The sequence below is a fragment of the Cetorhinus maximus genome, chromosome 8 (assembly GCF_964194155.1).
Source record: "Cetorhinus maximus chromosome 8, sCetMax3.hap1.1, whole genome shotgun sequence".
NCBI lineage: Eukaryota > Metazoa > Chordata > Chondrichthyes > Lamniformes > Cetorhinidae > Cetorhinus > Cetorhinus maximus.
Window position 1 is genome coordinate 118,215,743 of NC_135886.1, and position 22,600 is coordinate 118,238,342.

General features: G+C 43.2%; 1 protein-coding gene across 1 annotated transcript in view; it reads left to right on the forward strand.

Moving 5' to 3' along the window:
• Positions 1 to 22,600, forward strand: part of kdrl (kinase insert domain receptor like) — a 200,797-nt gene that overhangs the window by 130,127 nt on the left and 48,070 nt on the right. Inside the window, exons 13-20 of the mRNA XM_078547471.1 lie at positions 72 to 380; positions 6,145 to 6,291; positions 10,167 to 10,298; positions 11,038 to 11,144; positions 13,570 to 13,705; positions 15,639 to 15,743; positions 19,292 to 19,405; positions 22,410 to 22,498. Coding sequence (XP_078403597.1) covers positions 72 to 380; positions 6,145 to 6,291; positions 10,167 to 10,298; positions 11,038 to 11,144; positions 13,570 to 13,705; positions 15,639 to 15,743; positions 19,292 to 19,405; positions 22,410 to 22,498 — 1,139 coding nt within the window. The remainder of the gene's footprint in view (positions 1 to 71; positions 381 to 6,144; positions 6,292 to 10,166; positions 10,299 to 11,037; positions 11,145 to 13,569; positions 13,706 to 15,638; positions 15,744 to 19,291; positions 19,406 to 22,409; positions 22,499 to 22,600) is intronic.

Sequence of the window (22,600 nt, forward strand, 5' to 3'; positions counted from 1 at the left end):
ATGTTTTACAAAAAGGCCGATAGGATTCAATGTATCACTTTTGTTTACTGTCTTTGTCTGTTTTTGATTAGATCAGCCAGATGTCTTGCATCTCAAGGCAAATATCAACGAATCTCAAACTGAGGGAGGCGACCTAACTCTTACCTGTATAATTAGAAAGTACCTCATGAATGAATTTACCTGGTATTACCAGTCCTTGGTGAAATCGTCTGAGATTAATCTGAACAGTTCCACTCAGACAGTTTATGGAAACTACTCCAACACCTTGTCTCTCCATCTCAGAAATGTGACTGGAAGGGATACTGGCATTTACAAGTGCAGAGCAATGAACAAGACTTCCAAGGAGCAGTACGAGAAACACACTATGGTCTACATAAAACGTAAGTGAGTCCCACAAGAACAACTTTAGCTATTTAGATGCACTGTTTGTTTTTATTTTGGCCCAATTAAGAAATGTTTAAGTCTGCTCCAATGGCTTAGCTGATAACTATACCACTGTAGTGGCTGTGCCATACCATTCAAGAAGGTCCTCAGCTTGATCCCTGGTCTGTCCTGAGTTAGCTGATGTCAGCTGAGTCAGAGGTCGAGAGCCCATAATTTACATGAGTTCACGTGGATAAGGGAAGGAGAAAATGATCACGGTTCCTGAACACGATCACAATCCAGAAGGCCTGCTGGAGGTGCATATGTGGCTGTAGATGTGGAAAGACCTGTGTTGAGCTGTGATTCCTCTAGCAGTTAAATAGTTTAGATACTCTCATAAAGAAGAATGCTCCCTTGGGTGAGGTATCTGGAATCAACTTTTCCCGGCGGTAGCTATCCCAGCAAGGTCAGTGGAAGGGAACAATAGGGGAGAAAATTGGTGGAAAAGGTTGAAACTAAGTTAGATACTTAAGGAAGATACTTAACTATTTAGATCATATTGTTATTCCACATCGTACCTGAATATAACTCCACCCATTAGATCTAGCATTGCATAGTTACTGAAACAAATAGCTTTTATTTAATTTTTATGTTAATTGGGAATGTTAATGCTGGGATGTGGAATGCTTACCATTTCAGGTACCCAGCATCAGCATCAATGACTCTCAGATTAGCTACAGCATGATCTGGTGCAAAATAGAACTTCTCCACTGAAACAGCATATCTCAGCCCAACTTCTAAAGGGCACATGCTAATTCAACAGGGTGACACTTTTCTGTTAGCACATCAGCCAGATTGTGAAATCAGTTCCAAATTAAGGACAGTTATTAGGTGTAGGTCCACTAACAGCTCGATTGAGGTCACCCAAGCTCATTTTCACATAGGACCTTGACAGCCAGCAGACACACAAGACTTCCATCACAGGGCAGGATTTAATGCTCTCCCCGGTGAGAGTGTGGTGGCAAGGGGCTTTTAAATCAGGTGGGTCTGCCAGGTGGGGGCCCTTCCTGCTGCCTTCTCGCTTCTGCCCCAACTAAGTCCAGGGCAGCAAGTCTCATGGACGGCCTATTCCCACCCACCACCAATTAAGCCCCTTAAGGGGGCAATTAATGCCCACTTAGGGGCCTCACCCCACCACCACTGGTATCCAACTAGCATCAGGCAGGGGACCCATCATGAAGGGAGCCCAAAAAAGCAAAACCCTGCAGGGTCTACTTGCAGGGTGCTGGGGGGAGGGGAGGGTCCCTCATTCAAAGGCTCTCAGTGCCTGATAGAGGGACCTGGCATCAGCAAGTGGGGCGTGTCCACTGAGAGCCACCCCCAGCCCATGCTGCTTAACACCCCCACTCTCCAATGACACCTGCTACATAATCCCTATTCAGCCCTCAATCAACTGTGGCTTGGGCCTCTGATGGGTACATTGCCAACGGCAGCCGCTGTTCCTGCTGGCACTGCCTGCACTGGAGAGTTGCCAGCCTCTGATTGGCCAGCAGCTCTCGAGGGGTAGGACTTCTCCCCCCCCCGCAGCGTCCTTGATCTCAGGTAAGGCCCCGCCACTGGCCACTTAAATGCCTGATTTGCACCTAATACTGTGGGCCTTCTCCAAAGGAGGCACCAGGGAGCTTTTGCTGGCTCCCTAGCCAATGGACAAGGCCCCTGTCATCTAGATTAAATACCACTCATGGTGTGGGCTGGATTCAAAACCTGAAGTGAAAGGATAGTTTCGAACCTACTGCACATCCAGTTACCATAACTGTCTGTATATTCAAAAGGAAGCCAAGTTGCAGATAACAACATAAGCCAATTACATTTTATAACAGCTAAAACATTTTGAGACTTTAATTTGAGGGGAAATTGAATAGCATAGTTGAAATATATTATACTATTAGTATGTTAGTGTAACTGACCTAAAGGTCATTAAAGTGTTACATAGGATTACGTAGGAATTATACATGAAATAGAGCATTCAGCATAACCAGTCCAGATTGGTGGTTATCCTCTGCATGAGCAATAGTCCGAATCCCACGTGTCCACTCATGTTCCCATATCAATTGTTCCCCCTTTCTTCATCTATCCACATTAATAAATGACCCTTAAATTCTAACACAGGCTGGAGATTTCCTGGGAGTTGCTCCAACCCTGCGGCATAACTTCACTGGAATTGTGGAGAGAAACCCAGCTTATCCACATGGGCCAGGATTTTACATTCAGTGAGCGGGGGCGGGTCCAGCACACCGGAACGTAAAATGACGTCAGGAGTGCGTCCCGATGTCATCACACTGTCTCGCGATATTTTGTTTGGCGGGCGCGGGCCAGAGTTGGCTGTGCGCCTGCCGATAATTGAAAGGCCTATTAAGACCGTTAACGTACTAATTAACTCCAAATTTACGCTGCCTGTCCAACCTAACAGTTGGTGGGCAGCAAAAAGACCAAGCGGCCTTTACATTTTTTAGGAAACCTCATCCACAAGCGGGATGAGGTTTCCTAAAGCTTCTACAAATTGAATAAAAACTTCTTTTGAAAAATAAAAACATGTCCCATCTCATGAGGGGGCAGGTTTTATAAAATTTTTAACGTTTTTAATAATTTCTTTAAACCGCGCTTCAATCTCCCTGAGGCAGCTCAGGAGATTGAAGCGCTCTTTCGCGCTCATGCGCTGGACCCAACTCTCCCTCCTCCCCCCACCACCCACACAGGTAGCACTCAGCGCTACCACTTGCGATCCACACTGGGCGGGCCTTAATTGGCCCGCCTGCATGAAACCACGGTGCCAAGCCAATCACGGGCAGTGGTCGGCTCTGCCACTGCCCGCTTCCGTCGAGCCCGCCCGACGTATGTAAAATCCTGGCCATAGAGTTCCTGCCACACCTACAGCAGAGTAGGAGCAGTTCCAAGGAAATTTTCAGGCATGGTCTCAGCTTTGTTCACTAACTCTGTTAGTGAATTCCACAATCTCACAAGTCTGAACTATTCTCTGTCCTAAGTCTCTAACATTTCACCTGAGATCTATGTCCCCTTGTCTCAGACTTCATAGCCTGTTTCAATTTACCCATCTCTTCATATTTTTAGCCGCCTCTATCAAATTATCCCATAATCTCCTAACAAAAACAGCTCCAACATTACTGATATTGTTATTCCTGTACAGCTGTAAAACTATGTTTAATGGACCATGTCAGCTACAGCGTTTTGTCAATGTGATTTTAAGGGAAGAATTTTCCTCCTGTCCGCGGGGCGAGGGGTAATGAGGGGGTGGGAGTGAGCCCGAATACGAATGGCGCCCCCGATCGGGTGGGCGCCGCCATTTTACGTTTACCTTAATTGGTCCGCTCAGCATGACGCACACCCGGAAGCGCTGAGCGCTCCCTGTGCGGGCGGGGGGGGGAAATTCCCTGAATCGGGGCCTAGGCGCGAAAGAGCGCAGAAATCTCCCTGAAGCACGGGTTTGACCCAGGGAGATTAGTTTAAGCTGTGGAAAGTTTAACAAAGGTGGAAAAAAATTTTAAGGACATGTCCCCTCATGTGAAACTGTCACATGAGCTGGGACATGTCAATGAATTTTATTTAAAATTTTTATTAAAAGTTTAAAAACCTTCATGAAACCTCATCCCGCCCGTGGATGAAGTTTCATGATAAATGCAAAGGCCGCCTGGGTTCTTCGCCAGCCTGCCAACCTTAAGGTTGGGCAGGCAGCTCTGTTAATTCTTTTAATTGATATCTAAATAGCCTTAATAGGCCTTTGACAGTTCAGCGAGCACACAGCCGACTCCAGTGTGCGCTCGACGAACTGAAGATCTGAATGGCGCGCGGTGGATGTCGGGATGCATGCCCGATGTCACCACGCATCATTTTACGTGGTCAGCGAGCAGGGTCCACCCCCACACACTGACAAGAATATTCAAGCCCAAGTATTTATCCAATTTTGAAGGTTACTATTGAATCTGTGTCCACCACCCTATCAGGCAATGCATTTCAAATCCTAACTACTCATTGCAGAAAAAAGCTTTTCCTTTTGTCACCTTTGGTTCTTTTGCCAATCGCTTTAAGTCTGTGCCCACGGTTATCAACTGTTAGAAAGAGTTTCTCTTTATTTACTTATTTATCTAGGGGGGAGAAATCTTCCATTCTTATCTGGCCTCACCTGTATATGAGCCCAGTCTGACGCCGACACAATTGACTCTTAACTGCCCTCGGAGGGAACCTAGCAAGTCACTCAGTTGTGTCAAATTCAGGGCAACTTAGCAATAACCCACATCCCAAGAATGAATTTTTAAAATCCCTTAGGTTTCAGGCTAATTTGCATTGAGTGATTTTGCTTATTCAGACTATTCCCTTATAGTAGCTCAGCTTTAGAAGACAATTATGCTGTCTTCTGACTAAATTTGCAAGCTCTGTCCATCCACATTCGTTTTAGGCCAAAAGATTAGTTCAAGTATTTGCTGCCCTAATATGAAAGAGTCAACACAGAAAGCCAGAAATGGGGGGATTTCTACTGGTTAAATCTTAACATATTTGGGCTTACTCACTGTGAAAAGTTTTCTTGCCTGTTTCGAAGCCAAGTTCTCATCTTTTTAAACAGTTATTACATACACCCACATAAATTTGGTAAATCTACACAAAGGATGAGTCACTAGTTTTCCGGAATGATGAGGTCACCTGAATCTGACATCTTTAAGCCCACAATATGTTTTGCTGATTCTCCAAATTAACTGGCCCTCAACTGACCCTGGCCTTCCATTGACGAAACCGTTAAATCAGAACACAAGAAGAAGTATAATCACTTTATTATTTTGAAAACTGCTGAATGACAGGTTGGAAATGTGCAAAGTGGAGGGAGATAATGTTTTACTTACTTATAGTAATAGTATGTTCTTTGTGAATATATCAATCTGTTTATTGCATTATGCAGATGGATTTCCACCAGCTTTGTAAAAAGCAATTTGTTTAATCAATTATCATTTATTGTTCCATCCATTTTGCTTCTGTTTTTTGTGTAAAACTGTTCTCCTAATGTTTAAAGTAATAGAGGTGATTCCGTGTTAAGAATACAGTGAGGAGCTACTCTCAACAGAAGTGTGGGTCAGAAAGTCAGCATTCAGTTAGAACAAAAAATACATTTTAAAAATTACAATGTATGTGCCGGACCATAGAACCAAGTAGTGGAGATGTGAGAATTGGCACTGTTCTTCCTCTCTGGGCTAAGGAAGGAAATGATAAGCTCAGGTTCCTATTCCTGATCTCTATTCAAATACTCTTGCTGAATAGTGTGCCTGTGGCACTCAGTTCAGGATTATGATGCCCTCCACAGTTCAATATTTTGATGGACTCACTGTCTAGGCCCACATTTGAGAAGTAGTCTTATGGGAGGTGTCTATCCTCCATGAAACCATACCTGACAGAAATCCATGCAAAACATACAAAAATGATGGGCAGGAAAAAGCCACATGGTCCATCAAACCAGTGCCACACTTGTAATACTCAGAACTTTGTGACTAAACACTTCCCCCCCCATCCACTCCCCCGTAGCCATGTAATCTTCTGGGGGAGACAAAAACCCAGGTCTGACATAGGGGAAAATCTCTGCTTCCATCTCCACCGGCAATCAAAACCAGTCTAGAAGATCACATTTAAATCATTACTTTCAGGGGAAGAAAAGGGGAAGAGAATTAGAAAAAATAAAACTAATAAGTAGAAAAAACAAAAAAAATGTGTATTTCATTGCAGCTAAGACCATTCCAGTTCTGCAGAAGAACCTGACAAGCCTGGAGATCAACAGCAGCAGTACTGTGATCCTGAGCTGCGATGTCAATGGGCGACCCCCTCCCAGCATCACCTGGTACAAAAATGAGCAACAGGTTCTCCCAGCTTCAGGTGCACGATATTTACTATTCCTTTCTCTTTTTTTGAACAAGGTGATGAGGATAGTAGATGGGTGTGTTAGTTAGTATGAACAGAAGTGGTCTCTCTTATTCTTTTCAAACATGGTCATCTTCCCATACAGTGGGCCTGGATGCTTCACCTGGATTTCTCAATTTAAAAAAAGTTAAACTCCATAATAATGAAAGGAGATTTCAAAGCTGATGTTTTTGGATACATTTGTTTGTATCTTTAAACAGTGTTAGCTGTTAACAATTTTTTGGCAGCTCCATCTTCTGTCCATCTGGAAATGGTATTTGAGGCATGTGGGGCAGCTGTCAAGAGAATAACTGTCCTGTCACATGTGGAACATATACACAACATTTCTTGGCAGATCTCTTAAGGGTTTTTAGTTCAGACAGTTGCCTTATTGGTGGTGGTTTATATTCTAAAGTCACGTTCACCATGAACTTTGACAAACATTCCTATCTGTCTACGTAACAACAGCCACTGTATTTATTGTTGCACAGAGCACTTTGAAGTGCTTTGATCTGAAGGATACTGTAGAAATCCAAGTATTATTCATGGTATTTTTGCACAACTTCAATGCATACTAGTGCAAGAGATATCACATTCTGTCTGTATCATTGTTTCAATGTGCGCAAAAATTCAGAGACTCAGAATATTTTCTTTCATTCTCTCATTCCCAGCAATTTGTCCTTGATCAATTTATTCCCATCAATTCATTTTTATTAATTTCCAATTTTTTGATTTTTTTTCTTTATATTCATTTAAATTTTCATCGTATTTTTTATTTATCTATCTTTTGTGCAATAAAATCCAGAGGGTGAATCAGCGCAGGTACTATGAGTAGCAGCATTGCAAGTGTGCTTACTGAGTCAATGACACAACAAACATATCTTACTCTCAAAATGAATCGTATCATCTTTGTGCCAATGTTTGTGTTTTCCAGCATGTGCCTTATAAATAAATCTGGTTTATAGGCAACCATAAAATAAAGAAGTGCAGTATATAAACCAGATTTAACTGTGATTGCCTGAAAGCAGATACAATTAGCTTTTGTAAACCAAAAAGTTATGTGGTACTGAGGCCTACCGACTAGGAAGGCCTCAGATTATTTCCCCAATGTCATCAGGCTACCTGATTTCAGCCAGAGTTTCAGTGCAGATGCAATAACTTGCCTCAGCAGCCCTGGGTTAGAGAAAGTAAGGGTACCTGCGCTTGATGGTCGATAGTGTGCATGTTTGGAGGTTAGAGTGAGAACTAGGATCAGGCTGAGCTATAAGGCCCTCCATAATTAGATTGCTTAGATTAGATTGCTGACACTCACTGTAACGTATCAAACATTAAAAAAACTGTAACCATGGAACTGCCACACAGCATGAATCAGTGCATTGGGGGAGGAAGAGATAAAAGTAGGAGGAGTGGAGGTAGCGTGGGGAATCTGTGACATTAGCATTGTTTGAATTGTGCTGGGGTTCTGTCCTCACCCAGCAAAAAAATGTTTTAAAAATTGAAGCCACCATTAGTGAAGAGTATAAAAACAGTTGAATCGCAGACACAGTTTGGTTTTCACATTCGCCTCGGCTCTGTGTATGTTTCCCCTCATATAATTGCTCTTTATATAGCACCTTAATAAGATGTCATGAAAGTGTTATACAGCCTCCACAGTGCAATAAATCATGACAGAACAAAATAAAGGAGTTTCTTACATCATTGCATTAAAATAAAATCAGATGTAAGCATGTGGAGTCAAGGTTATTTCATTGACTTACCGAATGCTGACAACTTGGCCAAGAAATATCTTGTTTGCCTGAGGATTTACCATGTAGATTAAAAAAGGAGGATTGGCAGATTTCTACACTCTTCTGTATTTTTGGATGTTTCTTCTTTGGCTTCAGTTGGTGACCCTCGCTGAGGTGCCGTTCCACATGCACTACCAGCTGCCTTGTTGCCCCACCATGTGGCCATTTGTCGTCTTTGAGACTAAAACGTGAGTGTTAGCAGGGTATGAAGGAAATTAGATTCCCACTCCTGATTGCACTCCAGCGATTGTTGCTCCATGTAGAAGAAATTCAGACATCAGGTGAGAACAGAATCAGAACTGTGTACTGTTCCCTCAGTCTCATACTCACAGCCAAGGCCAAGGTATAAATAATAACTGTTTGAGGAAGGCATCAGAAAGGGTATCCCCACAAGCAGACATGGTTATCAGAAAAGGAGACAAATGCAGGAATTTGGTAGGAAAAAAGGCACAGATTAAGAAGATAATACTGATCCATGAGAGTTCTGGACTGCAAGTGTCCATTGACACTTGACTGAAATGTCATAGGCTACAGTCTAGAAATGATCACTTTTAATATAAGCATACAAGTACAATACATTCATTTAATATTCCTGTCTCTGTCATTTTAATTTACAAAGTGCTGGTAATGTATGAACATGTCCCACAGAGGTGCAGGGGAATAATAGAGATGTCAAGTTTTGGGAGACATAAGGAAGGTTAACTAATTGATGAAAGTGATGGGAATTAAGGGGGTTCTTAAAGGAGAAGAACAAGGTGGAAAGGCAGGGTGTCCTAAAGAGGCAATCCTGGAGAGTGGGACCTAGGCAACTGAAAGCACAGCTTCCAATGGCGGGTTGAAGGTAATGGGAGAAGTGCAAGAGGCTGGAGCCAAAAGAACAGAGAGTTTCCATGGGTTGTAGTGTTGGAGGGACTTACAGAGGTGGTGATGGACGAATTTTAACACAAGGATGAGGATTCTATTTATATTAGAGACTGTCTTTGTGGTGCAGACAATATGACCTTGGACGGTAACTCACCGTTCAATAGAGCACCAAGGTTGTGAACTATGGAGGCATTAACCCATTTAAAATAAATGGATTAATGCCTCTGCTAAAAAACGGACATGGGGAAGATACCAGGGGTTCCATCCCAGCCCCCTGAAGAGTTGGCAAGGAACCCAATCCTGCCGTTCCTGGCTTCCCCACAGCCGTTTAACATTCCACAGGCCACTAATTGCCCAAGTTCGAGGTTTCCACCCCATCTAGGCATTTCAGCAGTGCAGAGCTGGGACCACAGGTAGTCCTTGAAGAAAAGGAGGTTGTGGATGACGGTCTTTAGATAAGCCCAGGGTACCTTTTGGAGGGGAATGAAGGTGGGGGAAAGGTTGGGTTTGAGAGGCCAGCGGGGGAGGGTTAAGGGCAGAGTATAACCTTTTGGGGGCTGCCTCCAATGGGCACAGGGGGACCCCAAAGCAGGCTCCTCTCCTTGCCCATCACCAGCCCATGCAGTAAAAGTTGCTGGGCTACCCACCTGGGTGTGGACCTTCCCCTGCCACAGGTAAATAGCGGCAGGGGCGGGATGAGATACTTGAGTTGCCATTAATTGGCCGCTTAAGGGCCTCAACAGGCCCAAGGGTGACACCTCAACCTCCCAACTATAAAATGGGGGACAGATTGGGTGGGGCAGTTAGGTGGCGTGCAGGACATGTTTTGCATTTTACAAGACCCCACCTTCAAACCTGTGGATGGGGACCATAAAATTTTGCTTATGAAGTGCTCGTATCCTAATATAGCACTCAGTAATTTCCAGACTGTCTATTTACAAATTAAAGGTAAAACCTTTTGGGAAATTTTGTAATCTGGACTAGGCAATGTAAATGAATACTGATTGTATTTCAATCGGTTCATAGAATATCTATAGCAAAGATCAATATTTATTTATAATCTAGAGTCATTCAATGACTCTAGCTTATCTTTTATTTGTACCAGAAATAGCCTTGGAAACAAGTACCATGACTTTGAATGGGAACAGAGGCCTCCTTAAATCTTGATACCCAACAATGTGATTTTTTTTCCCCACCCAGGCATTTTTCTGGAAGCAGGAAACAAAACTTTAATCATTGAAAGAGTCAGGTTTGATGATGAAGGAGAATATAAATGCAAGGCCACCAATGAAAAGGGCACAGTGGAAACCTCTGCATACGTATCTGTTCTAGGTATGGATCGGCAAGAATTTTCTTCCTCTTTTTGATAGAAATTGTGGGTAGTGGACCATGACAGTGAAATGTCCTTCTCCTACTATGTTCACAATCCTCTTTCAAATGGTGGAAAGTGAAATAATGAAACACACAAACACGCACACTCAAGCACACTTATCTATCATTTTACCAAAGAATGCTAGCCCACAACGCTAGTATTTACATCACAGCGCTTTTCCTACAATATAGCCCTGGCCACTGTTTCTGAACTTCATTTAAAGATGGCCAAAACCAGAGAAGTTGATACCAGAATACAAGTGAATTTTTTCAGAATCTCATATAATAAATAAAGATTTTGATGCATTCAGTCACCATAAACAAATGACCCATGATATAACCCGTATTTTGCACTGCCTATCTTCTCAGTCATTGCATGCGTAAGTGTTTCTGTTACTAATTTTTTCTGGTGCCGTGGCAAATGTAATAGTGAATAGGCTATATGCCACAGCAAATTTAAATAATGGCTCCTCTCCTAAGACATGCATGCACATTCAAAGTTCAGGAGATATCACAGCATCAGGTTGATTGCAACTTTGTGCTGTAAGTTTTATACTGTAAGTTTTTCATCCCATCAGAGGTGTGTGGTATTATAATAAGCTGTGTTTGTCACCCCTAATAAATTTAATTCCAGGGCATATAAAAACTTTTTCCATGAACAAAGACAATTTTTTGATGTCATTTAACACTTTTTTTTAAGGGTCCGAGGAAAAATCCAACTTGGAACTGATTATTTTGGTCTGTACTGGGGTAGCAGCCACACTATTCTGGCTCTTACTTACACTTTTTATCCGTAAACTCAAGAAGGTAAGGTTATAAATTATCTTTCCGGTTTGCTAACTTTATGTTGCACCATGAAACAAAGGAGCAAAATGTCAGATGAGGAAAAAATGTGCAGATTTATGGCACCACATCGCTGCAAACTGAATGACTAAAGCATCCACCTCCATTCAGAGTTTCCAGTTTACAATATCTGAAACTTTGCAAGGGTCATTACACACATCACTAATTTCTTAATGAAGCGTAAGCCCTAGAAAAATAGTGATAAGAATATTTCCACTTTTACTATCAGTTTTCAGCCCTTATTTCTTAAAGGGTGGAACTTGTCTCGATGGTTTAAATCCAGGTGTTAGCCATGGCTCAATGGTAACACTCACCTTTCAGTCAGAGGATCATGTGTTCAAGTCATTCTCTGGAGACTTGAGCATATAATCTTGACTGACACTCCACTTTTGGAGAAGATATCTTTCAAATGAGACTTTGAACGTCTGCATTCTCAGGTGGACGTAAAAGATCCCATGAAACTATTTGAGGAAGGACAGGTGATTTCTCCCCAGCGTCCTAGCCAACATTTATCCCTCAATCAACACCGAAAACAGATCATTGCTTTCATTATTTAATTGCTGCTTGTGGGAAATTGCCATAATTGGCTGTCCTGTTTCCTACATTATTGCAGTGATGACACTTCATGAGTGCTTAATTGGCTGTAAAGTGCTTTGGAACATCCTGAGGTTGTGACAGGCATTATATAAATGCAAGTTCTTTCTATAGCTGCTGGGATCCCTCAGGGACTTTATTTAAATTCTCACTCCTCATATCTAGCCCGAAATAATGACTCCTGTATCCTGCTTTGCTGGAACTGGGTTCATTTCTGGCAGGTCTGACCTCTAAAACACCACAATATGTGCCCCGACCCTTACAAGTTTACTAGGCTCACAGTTAGTGAAATATTTTTGGCAGGCCCATTGACTTCTACCGGGACCCCACATGGTCTGAAGAGGAAGGTGACTGGCTGCGACAAGACTGCCACAGCATAACATGGCCAGCATCACTTGTTACACCATGAGAAAACAATTTAAGAAAAAATATTTTTTTAGAACCATCACACAGTAATCGATGGTGCAAATTTTCTGAATTTTAAATTTTAAACAGCATTCTCCCCCCCACCCCGCCACCCCCTGGCCCCAATGCTCCACAACCTGGAACTTGAGGGCCTGAATTTTTCAGTCAGCGTGTGGGGGCGGGCCCGACACACCAGGGGCATAAAATGACGCGCGATGACTCACGATGTTTCGTTCGGCAGGCGCACGCCAGAGTGGGCTGCGCGCCCGCCGATATTTAAACGGCCTATTAAGGCCATTAAGGAAGTCATTAATGTAACTGTTAGTGCTTCCCGTCCAACCTTAAGGTTGACGGGCAGGCGAAAAGGTCAAACGGCCTTCATGTTTTTTCGGAAACCTCATCCACGAGCGGGATGAGGTTTCCTAAGGCTTTTATTAATTTTTTTAAATCTTTCCGAAATATAACAACAAGTCCCATCTCATGTGAGACACAGTCACAGAAGGGGACATGTTTAAGTAAATTTTTAATCCATTTATTTAATAATTTCAATAGTGATTCAATCTCCCTGAGGCAGCTCCGTGCCTCAGGGAGATTGAAGCGCTCTTTTGCACGTATGCAGGAAAGAGTGCTGGCCCCGACTCTCCCTCCTCCCCCCGCCAGCACAGGTAGTGCTGAGCGCTACAACTCGCATCTTACGCTGGATGGGCCTTAATTGGCCCGCCCGTGTAAAATGGCGGCACGGAGCCGATCGGGCATAGCGGTCGGTTCCATGACCACCCCTGCCCACTCGCACCGAGCCCACCCACCAGCTGAAAAATTCAGACCGTGATGTTCAGTTTGGTGTGGCATAAATAAGGGAAAACACATCAGATGATATTTTTCTGCTATTTGAATGCTATTAGAACATGCCAACCCATAAAATGGGTGGAAATATCACGTCATCCATTACTTCCAGCAGAAAAGTGGAAGGACATTTCCTCTTTCCACCCCTGTCCACTTTGGTTCTGCTGTAAAATCAACAGAAAACCTACTTCAGCTGATGTTGACAGCCTACGCAATCACGTGGGAAAGTTGCATTAGCACATACAGGTGTACAAATTTCCAGTGGGATTCACTAATTCAAGGCAGGAACCCCTGGCTAATTTTTTAGAGCCCAAGTGCGCCAAGGTCTACTGTGGTGACCCCACCACGAGCCTGGCTTGGAGTAGCTAACTCAGCACAGGACAGAAGCACAGGACAAGATGTTCCAGAACTGTATGGTTCACTAATACACTAAAGGTGGTTTTGCTCTCTAAACAATCAGGAGAGCGATTCAGGCAGTATTTTTGACAGGAACAAAAGAATGAGCTGCATGTGTGTGAACTGACAATGGCACATAATATCTTTGCAGCCTAGTTCTGGGGATGTTAAAGCTGGATATCTGTCAATCATAATGGATCCAGATGAAGTGCCACTGGATGAGCAGTGTGAGCATCTCCCATATGATAGCAGTAAATGGGAGTTTCCTAGAGACAGACTCAGGCTCGGTAAGTACAGCACATTTACAGTTTGGGTGTTTTAAAAGATGTAATAATGGAACTAAAGCCATAAATTAATCTTGCGGCCAAACTTTTCTTTGTTTTGACATTTTAGTTTCAATTTGAATTGACTACTTCAAAACAGTCACCCAATTCTATCAATGGCTGGTTTAATAGCAGCCTTGAAATCTAGGCTCAGCTCAGCCTTTCCCCCTTATTAATCAGGCTGGATTTAATGCAGCTCATCCTGGTGCCAAACATGGCAACCAGACCCACTTGATCGTGAGCGAGGCCCCATGTCAATCTCTTGCTGGTTGCAAAACCTTCTCTGATTAAGTGGGAGGGCGGAAGGGTCTGATGTGAGATTCACGGCTACCGGCAGCAGGTTGTCAATTGACGCCAATTATCCCTGAACCCACCGCAATTTAGTCGTGGCTCAGGGATTAATGAGGCCCGCAAGTCTTTCCCGCGCCCTTGGAAGGCTGCCCAGCAAATCCTTTGGCCTGGGGTCCCGTGATAATCCTGGGCCTCTGGTGGGTGCAGTACTGCCAGCAGCCACCACTCCCGCTGGCACTGGTGGCATGAAGAATTGCCAGCCTCTGATTGGCCAGCAGTTCTTGGCAAGCAAGACGTCTGCCACTGGGGACCTCAATCGTGGGATAAATCCACCGGTGGACACTTAAGTGTCTGAGGGCACTTGATTCCGTTGAGCCTCCCCAACAGAACAGTTGGGGGTTTCCCGCCAGGTCTCTGACCAGTGGGCAAGACTCCTGTCAGCCTGACAAAATCCCGCCATTCTTTCCAAGGATCTCAAATTGTGGTAACTATTTGTGTTCACTCTGTGTTGCTGCATCCTATAATCTACAAACCTTTAAAACCCAAGCTTGTGTCACCCAACCACTACTTGTTGTGACTCCTCTTCCATCCTACTGTTTTGAAGATTGGCATTGTCCTCAAAGCGAATTGATCCTTCATCTAGATTTCTCAATAAAATTCCACGGCCACATTAACACACAGACCTGTGACCAGTGACCTTGTGATCAGAGCTCAATATAAACTTAAACAGGGCTGTCCTAGTTGTATTGCTTGTAATGCACAGGAGGCAGTTACTGGAACATGAGTGTGTGGAGTGAAAAACATGCTTGGGACCTGGATTGCTATTTACACTAACCTGGTCAGAGTGTGCACTGTGCCCACTCTGACCTGTTTTATCTGGCAGCCCAGCTGATGAGGATCTTATTTTTAAGGACCTCTTCATATTTGTAAAGTCTGGAGAAGCTGTAATGCTCCTCCACAAAACCAGCCTGGACCCTGTCATATTGACTTCCTACCAAACCCCCAGAGATCAGTCTTTCCTCCTGCCTACCTTCTTTCAGCACCATAGGCAATAACTGCCCCAGGATGCTCAATCTCTGGCCATGATCCATTGTCCTGATGACAATGAGGTGCAGCCTTCAAAATGGCCAACGTTTCCCCCCCCCACCGACCCCATCCTCCCCACCCCTCCAAGACTGTTCCAAGGAAAGTCCACTCCCAACTTTCACCTCATTCCTTGGGCTTTTACTCTATCTTCAGTAAAGCAAAGCAGTGTGCATGCAGCTCTGTAGAAGAGTCATACAGTCTTGAAACGTTAACTCTTCCTCTCTCTACAGATGCTGCCAAACCTACTGAGATTTTCCAGAATTTTCTGTTTTTATTTCAGATTTCCAGCATCCGCAGTATTTTGCTTTTGTAATATTGTATACTTCATTGTTTAGATCGACTAATGAACAATTATTGTATCTAATCAATTTTAGAAACTTACCATTATTGTGGAGTTTGCTTCATTTCACATGGTGCCAGATCTTTAATATTGAATTGCATCTTTCTACTCGTAAAAGTTGTACAGCCTGGTCTAAAAAAAAGTTGTAAACTGAACCCTTTCTCTTTATCTAATGCACAGGCAAAACTCTTGGACTTGGTGCATTTGGCAAAGTGGTGGAGGCATCTGCTTTTGGGATTGATAAATCTTCAACCTGTAAAACAGTGGCTGTAAAAATGCTGAAAGGTACTTTCTTGTGCCCTCAATAAATATAGATTTCATGGAGATGTAGCAGTCATTAAAGTCAGCTGCCTTTAAAGTACTGTGCATCCAACCACAAACAACTTCTGCATGTTTCACTGGGGATTATGCTGATGCAGCTTCCAGCCTCACACTAGATCTTCTCAAATAAGTAATTTGCTGGTACAGAATATGGAGCAGGGGGAAGAGGAAGGCAAAAACCCATCCAACCCAAACTTTGCAGGACACAGCAAAGGCAATTTTCTCCTGCACCTTGGGAGTAGAGGGAAACCAATTAACGTAATTGTGGAGGCAACCAGCAGGCATTTTTGGAAAGATGTAGAATTTAGTCAACGATGCATGAAGACCCCTGTGTGTCTTCAACTTGTCTACTTTACAAGAAACAAATTACTCTTGAAATGTAGTCACTATTGTCTGCTCAGCAAGCACAAAGCCAAAATACATACTGTAAGACCCAACAAACAGCAATGGGATGAATCACTGGTTAATTTGTTTTGGTAGTGTTGGTTAAGGAATCATTGTTGAGCATGGCATTGGGAGAACTATTTACTCTTCTTCAAAAGTTGCCATCAGATCTTTGACTTTGAGCTGACTGCATATAGGACGGAATTTGATGTTCTCCCCTGAGGTAGGCTTGACAATGAAGGGCAATTAATCAGACAGAGGGTGGCGGGTGAGGACCCTGCTGTCTTCATGCCTCCAACCTAGTTAAGTTCATGAGGAGAAGGCTTGTGGAAAGCCTTCCTGCAACCACGCACCCCCCCACCACCACCAATTGAGGCCTTTAAGTGGGCAATTTAAGGGCCTTATTCCGCTGCCACTGGTATTTACTCAGCAGCAGGTGGGGAAGTTGCCTTGCGGGGATCATGATGAGCAAACCCATGCAGGATGTTTGCGGGCTGTCAGAGAGGGTCCCTCTTCTAAGGCGCCCAGTGCCTGATTGAGGGGAGAGTGACTGCCCTTGACATCAAGGCTGCATTTGACCGAGAGTGGCATCAAGGAGCCCTAGCAAAACTGGGGTCAATGGGGATCAGCGGGAAAACTCTCAGCTGCTTGGAGTCCTGCCTAGCACAAAGGAAGATGGTTGTAGTTGTTGGAGGTCAGTCATCTCTGCTCCAGGGCATCACTGCAGGAGTTCCTCAGTATAGTGTCTTCGGCCCGACCATCTTCAGCTGCTTCATCATTGACCTTTCTTCCATCATAAGGTCAGAAGTGGGGACGTTCGCTGATGATTGCACAATGTTCAGCACCATTCGCGACTCCTCAGATACTGAAGCAGTCCATGTCCAAATGCAGCAAGGCCTGGACAATATCCAGACTTGGGCTGACAAGTGGCAAGCAACATTAGTGGCACGCAAGTGTCAGGCAATGACCATCTCCAACAAGAGAGAATCTAACCATCACCCTTTGACGTTCATTGGCAGTACAATCATTGAATCCCCCATTATCAACATCTTGAGGGTTACCATTGACCAGAAACTGAACTGGACTAGCCATATAAATACTGTGGCTATAAGAGCAGGTCAGAGTCTAGGAATCCTGCAGTGAGTAACTCACCCCCTGACTCCCTAAAGCCTGTCCACCATCTACAAGGCACAAGTCAGGAGTGTGATGGAATACTCCCCACTTGCCTGGATGAGTACTGCTCCCACTACACTGAAGAAGCTTGACACCATCCAGGACAAAGCAGCCCACTTTATTGGCACCACATCCACAAACATTCACTCCCTCCACCACCAATGCACAGTGACAGCAGTGTGTACCATCTACAAGATGCACTGCAGGAATTTACCAAGGATCCTTAGACAGCATCTTCTGAACCCATGACCACTGCCATCTAGAAGGACAGGGGCAGCAGATAGATGGGAACACCACCACCTGGAAGTTCCTCTCCAAGTCACTCACCATCCTGACTTGGAAATATATCATTGTTCCTTCACTGTCGCTGGGTCAAAATCCTGGAACTCCCTCCCTAACAGCACTGCGGGTATACTTACACCATATGGACTGCAACAGTTCAAGAAGGCAGCTCACCACCACCTTCTCAAGGGCAACTAGGGATGGGCAACAAGTGCTGGCCCAGCCAGCGAAGCCCACATCCCGAGAATGAATAAGAAAAAGCTCTTTCTTTAACTTGTCAAGAGAACATGGACTTCCCTATTTATCCTTAAAAAAAATTAGGTATATAAAAAATGAAGTTTAAATTTTTCTATCAGATATTAATCACACAATTACAAATTCCACAATGCAATAAGTAAAACATAAAAGCCAGTACTTGAATATTGGTGAAAAGGGAGACGTGTAGCCAAAGCACCCTTTTCTCCTGTAGTGTAAATTGTTGTGATCATTTGAAATTTGGTATTCTTGTGTTTGTCCTGATGAGCACATGTCTCTCTGGAAATTTTCAAGTTCTGCACTGCCAATAAAAGCCAGTATTGAGATTTCTATAATAGTTTATTTTAATCTATGGGTTCTACTGTATAATTCACAGAACAGGATATATTCATTTGGAGGTTTCTGGCTTTGTGTAAAGTAGTAAGTATGACTTCAAATGGATTGTTACAATACAAGGGCACAGCCCTCCTGCAAAAGATCAAGCTCAAATTTCAACCTCATTCACTTCCAAGTTTCTCTGGAAGGGAAGTGGCACATTTTCAAATTTAGCAAGAACTGTCTCACAGCGAGACAAAATCTGACCTAACAGAATAACCAAAGAGTGTCTCTGATCTTCTAGATATACCTACCAACTGAAATCCATAGTAGTAAAGTTGGGGAAGTGGGAAGCTAGAAGTACAAAGAAAAGGTAAAGAAAAGAAAGATTTCAAGTGTTAATTAGTTACATTCATTCTTGTTATAAGGATTTTTTCTGCAGCAAGGTGACACTGAATTTTCCACTACCAATGAATGCTGGAATGTCAATGCAGGACAGAGGATTGATCCCCAGCCCCCTCCCCCACCATGCCTGCACAGCACCAGCCCCGCCACCCTACCAACCTCTCGTGTATCCGACTCGTTCAAACTGCAGGTGGTGAGGACAGCCATCCCCCCACAGAGGAAAGGAAAAAGAATTCAGTCACTTCCAGGTAGCTCTCTGGTTAAGACAAGCATGGAGAGAGAGGATGAGGAGTAGACCTTTCATACCCCAGCCACACTAAGGACAGGGGTCACATGGTTTGAGAGATCAAGGGACAGGAAAAACTGAGGAATTCAAAACCATAAATTTTACTTTACTAAACAAGGAAACAACATATTTTGGCCACTCCATGTTCCAATGTTAATTGTATTACCTGCACATTTTGTTAATGTATTGTTTGGAATTTATTACCTTATAATCCATTTATAACACTAACTCAAGATATTTATTATTAGAAGAAATGAGATCAAAGCCAAACCTTGAGTTAATACCTTATCATTTCATTGTTCTGTTAACATTCTAAAAACAGCATTGCAACCTTGGCTTTTTAACCTTCTTTGTAGACAGACCAAACACGTTTCCCATTCTGTGAATTCACTTCAATCTCATTCTTTAACAGAAGGGGCTACAACAAATGAATGCAAAGCACTGATGTCAGAGCTGAAAATTCTTATCCACATTGGCCACCATCTGAATGTCGTGAACATGCTGGGAGCCTGTACCAAGCCTGGAGGTAAGAACTGAAGACTCCACACACATGAATTTTGATGGATCCTCCAAACTACCCCACCTACTCATAGGGCAAAATATTTACCGTGGTGGTCGGGCATAGGCCCTGATCCGCTCGAACGTAAATTGACATGCATTGATGTCGGGCAAGTGTCCCAATGTCAACACGTGGTCGCGCAATATTTCAGTCGGCGGGTGCACACAGTAATTGGCAGGGCGCCTGCTGACAATTAAAAGGCCTGTTAAGGCTATTAAAGTCTCAATTAACTGACATTTTTCACTGCCCGTCCAACCTTACAGTTGGCGGGCAGGTGAAAAGGCCAAGTGGCCTTTGCACTTTTTAGGAAACCTCATCCACGGGCAGGATGAGGTTACCTAAAGCAAATAAAAGTAAAATAAAAATGTTTAAATTTAATTAATAACATGTCCCTGCTCATGTGACAGAGTCACTTGAGGGGACATGTTTATAACATTTTTCTTTTATTTTTTTTTTGGAAAACTCTACATCTCCCTGAGGCAGCTCTGTGCCTCAGGGAGATTCTCAAGTGCATGCTCGCCCTCCTACCCCGCCCGCACAGGCAACGCAGAGCTCATGCTGGGTGGGCCTTAATTGGCCCGCCGGTGTGAATCACCTTCTGGCCTCGATCGTGGGCAGTCGTCGGCTTCCTGACCACCTCACCCACCCCGGCCGAAGCCGCCTGACAAAGGCTAAATTCTGCCCATAATATCCCTCCTCTCTCCAGAAACATTTCTAATTGTCTCATGAGCCTGTTAATACTGAACACTTGAATGAGCTTCCCTGCTAATTTACTGCCCAAGTCTGTTCCCTTCATATCAAAAATAATCTAACTTCCTTTCTTGCTGCTCACTTTCCTAATTTGGGATAAGATAACATAATGGCTTTCTATAGGGAAGGTAAAATTAACCAATTGTATGTATTGTATTGTTCGCTTCACTGCAGCTCCAGATAATAGATGTCCCTGACCTACCTACAGCCAAACAATTGCAGTTTATCAAAATTAAACATTGCAATTGTGCATGTCAAAGGAACTCAATCACAGCTTTATATTCAGCTTCGGAACATTGGTTTGTGAATCTCTGGCTCCAACATTTATTTAATGATTTGTTAAGCATACAATTCAAAGGGAGGTTCCATATTATATGTCACATTTCCTATCATTCTGTTTACTAAGAATAGCAGAGATAATGGAGTTGAAATTGCTGTGACACACATGCAAAACATATCAGTTTAGATGTGGAATGACCTGCACAAATCTGTGCAGGTGTTAGACCCACTGTCATAATTGTGGAGCTGATTTTTTCAGGCGTTTGTTTAACAAATTGATCACCTCGTGAACGGAGCAGATATCAGGTCACCCGTACTCAGGATTCTTCAGCAGTCCCTGTGCCACCAACCAGTGATATGTTTTTGACATTTTTTTCTTCAAAAGCACCTTCTGGTGGAGCCAGAGTGATTGGAGTGCTCCCCCATCATTCCACAGGTGTCAGAATCACCCTCACTAACCCCCCCCCCAACTCCACCCCCATCCCCCCACCCCCTAGTCCATTCCAACACCTGGAACCTACTGGTCCACTGTCGGCGGAGGCAGGGAGGAGACTGATTCAGATGTGAAGCTGAGAACCAATTCATATAAACCATCAGCCTTTGTGCTTCAGGCACAGACTTTCTCCACAGCCTGAAAAGGGCTGCAGACTAATTTCTACTCCAATGTCTGGGACTTGGATGAATCAGTACAAGTGAATTATAGAATCATAAAATGGTCACAGGATAGAGGAAGCCATTTGACTAGTTGAGCCTATGCCATACCTAATTTTAAAAAAATTAAATTAACTAATATTGGCCATGTTTTCTTTATTGTTATTTTAGCGCAATAATCAAATTGCAATCAATTACAATAATTAAAACTTATTTTTATTTCATGTTCAAACTTTTCTATCATAAACGTGTTTCCTTACTGATAAGACTATGAAAACAAACTGACAAAGTTAACAATCGTATCTTATTAATTGTTTCATAAAAGGAGTCTGCCCAGTCATGCAATAAGCCACATGGGCCAAGAAAGTTTGAGGTTTGGTCCCCAGTCTGTGCTGAGTTTGCTAATCATAGCATGACAGTAGGAATGCTTCCAATGGCTAAAGAGCTAAAGCTAAGGAGAGGAAAATCAGCCAGGGTTCCCATTCCTGATCATTGTCCAGTGATCCCAGCTGCAGAGTTCTTAGTCATTCCCATCGGATTATCACCCACCACACACATAAAGAACGACCACTTCCAAGTTCTGACGAAAGCTCATCGACCTGAAATGTTAACTCTGTTTCCCTTTCCACAGATGCTGCTGAGTATTTGCAGCATTTTATGTTTTAATTTCAGATTTCCAGCATCTGCAGTATTTTGCTTTTGGACCAGATGTGCAGTCCATATGCTCACAGACCTTTGCACTGGCAATTTGCTGCATAAATATTATTTTCTTTCTGTCATCTGGGAGAGGACCTAACCTTCAGTAGCGCCTACCACTGTCAAATCAGGAAAGAAAGGAAACCCATCACCTGGGGATCACTAAATTCTCTTGTATTTCGTTATACTACCTCCATCAGTACTAAAAGGGTTACGCTGTGGTATTAGTTGAATGATGAAGTCAGTAACTACAACTAATTAGCTACTGTCTAATGTATACCCGTATTATTCTGATTGATGAATTCTGAAAAGCAATTCTTTACATATCGCTCACATTTAGCATTATGAATAGTAGGTTCTTGTGGCTATTTCCTCACGCATAACCTGTCAATCCAGAAGCAAGAGCTTTTTCCAAGCTTAATAAGTTCTTCGTAAAAATTAACATTTTGTGGTCAAGTCACCAGCTTTAAGCCAATTTTCCATTCGTTGGTGTGCTTGTGCAAACAAGCACAGTGTTCTGTGCAGAAAAGAAAAGTTCCCATGAGATGGGTTCACTGTCTGTTCTCTAAAACTTGTTTTGTTTGTTTTTCACCAGGCCCTCTGATGGTAATTGTGGAATATTGCAAGTATGGAAACCTATCCAATTACCTCAGGAGCAAGAGAAATGACTTCATTTTAGTCAAGGTATGGCCAAAGACTAAGAGCATGATTGAACGTTCCAGGTTACTTTGGTAACCTGAGGGGTAGTGGTTTATCTAACAGCCCAAACTCTGCAATCAGTACATC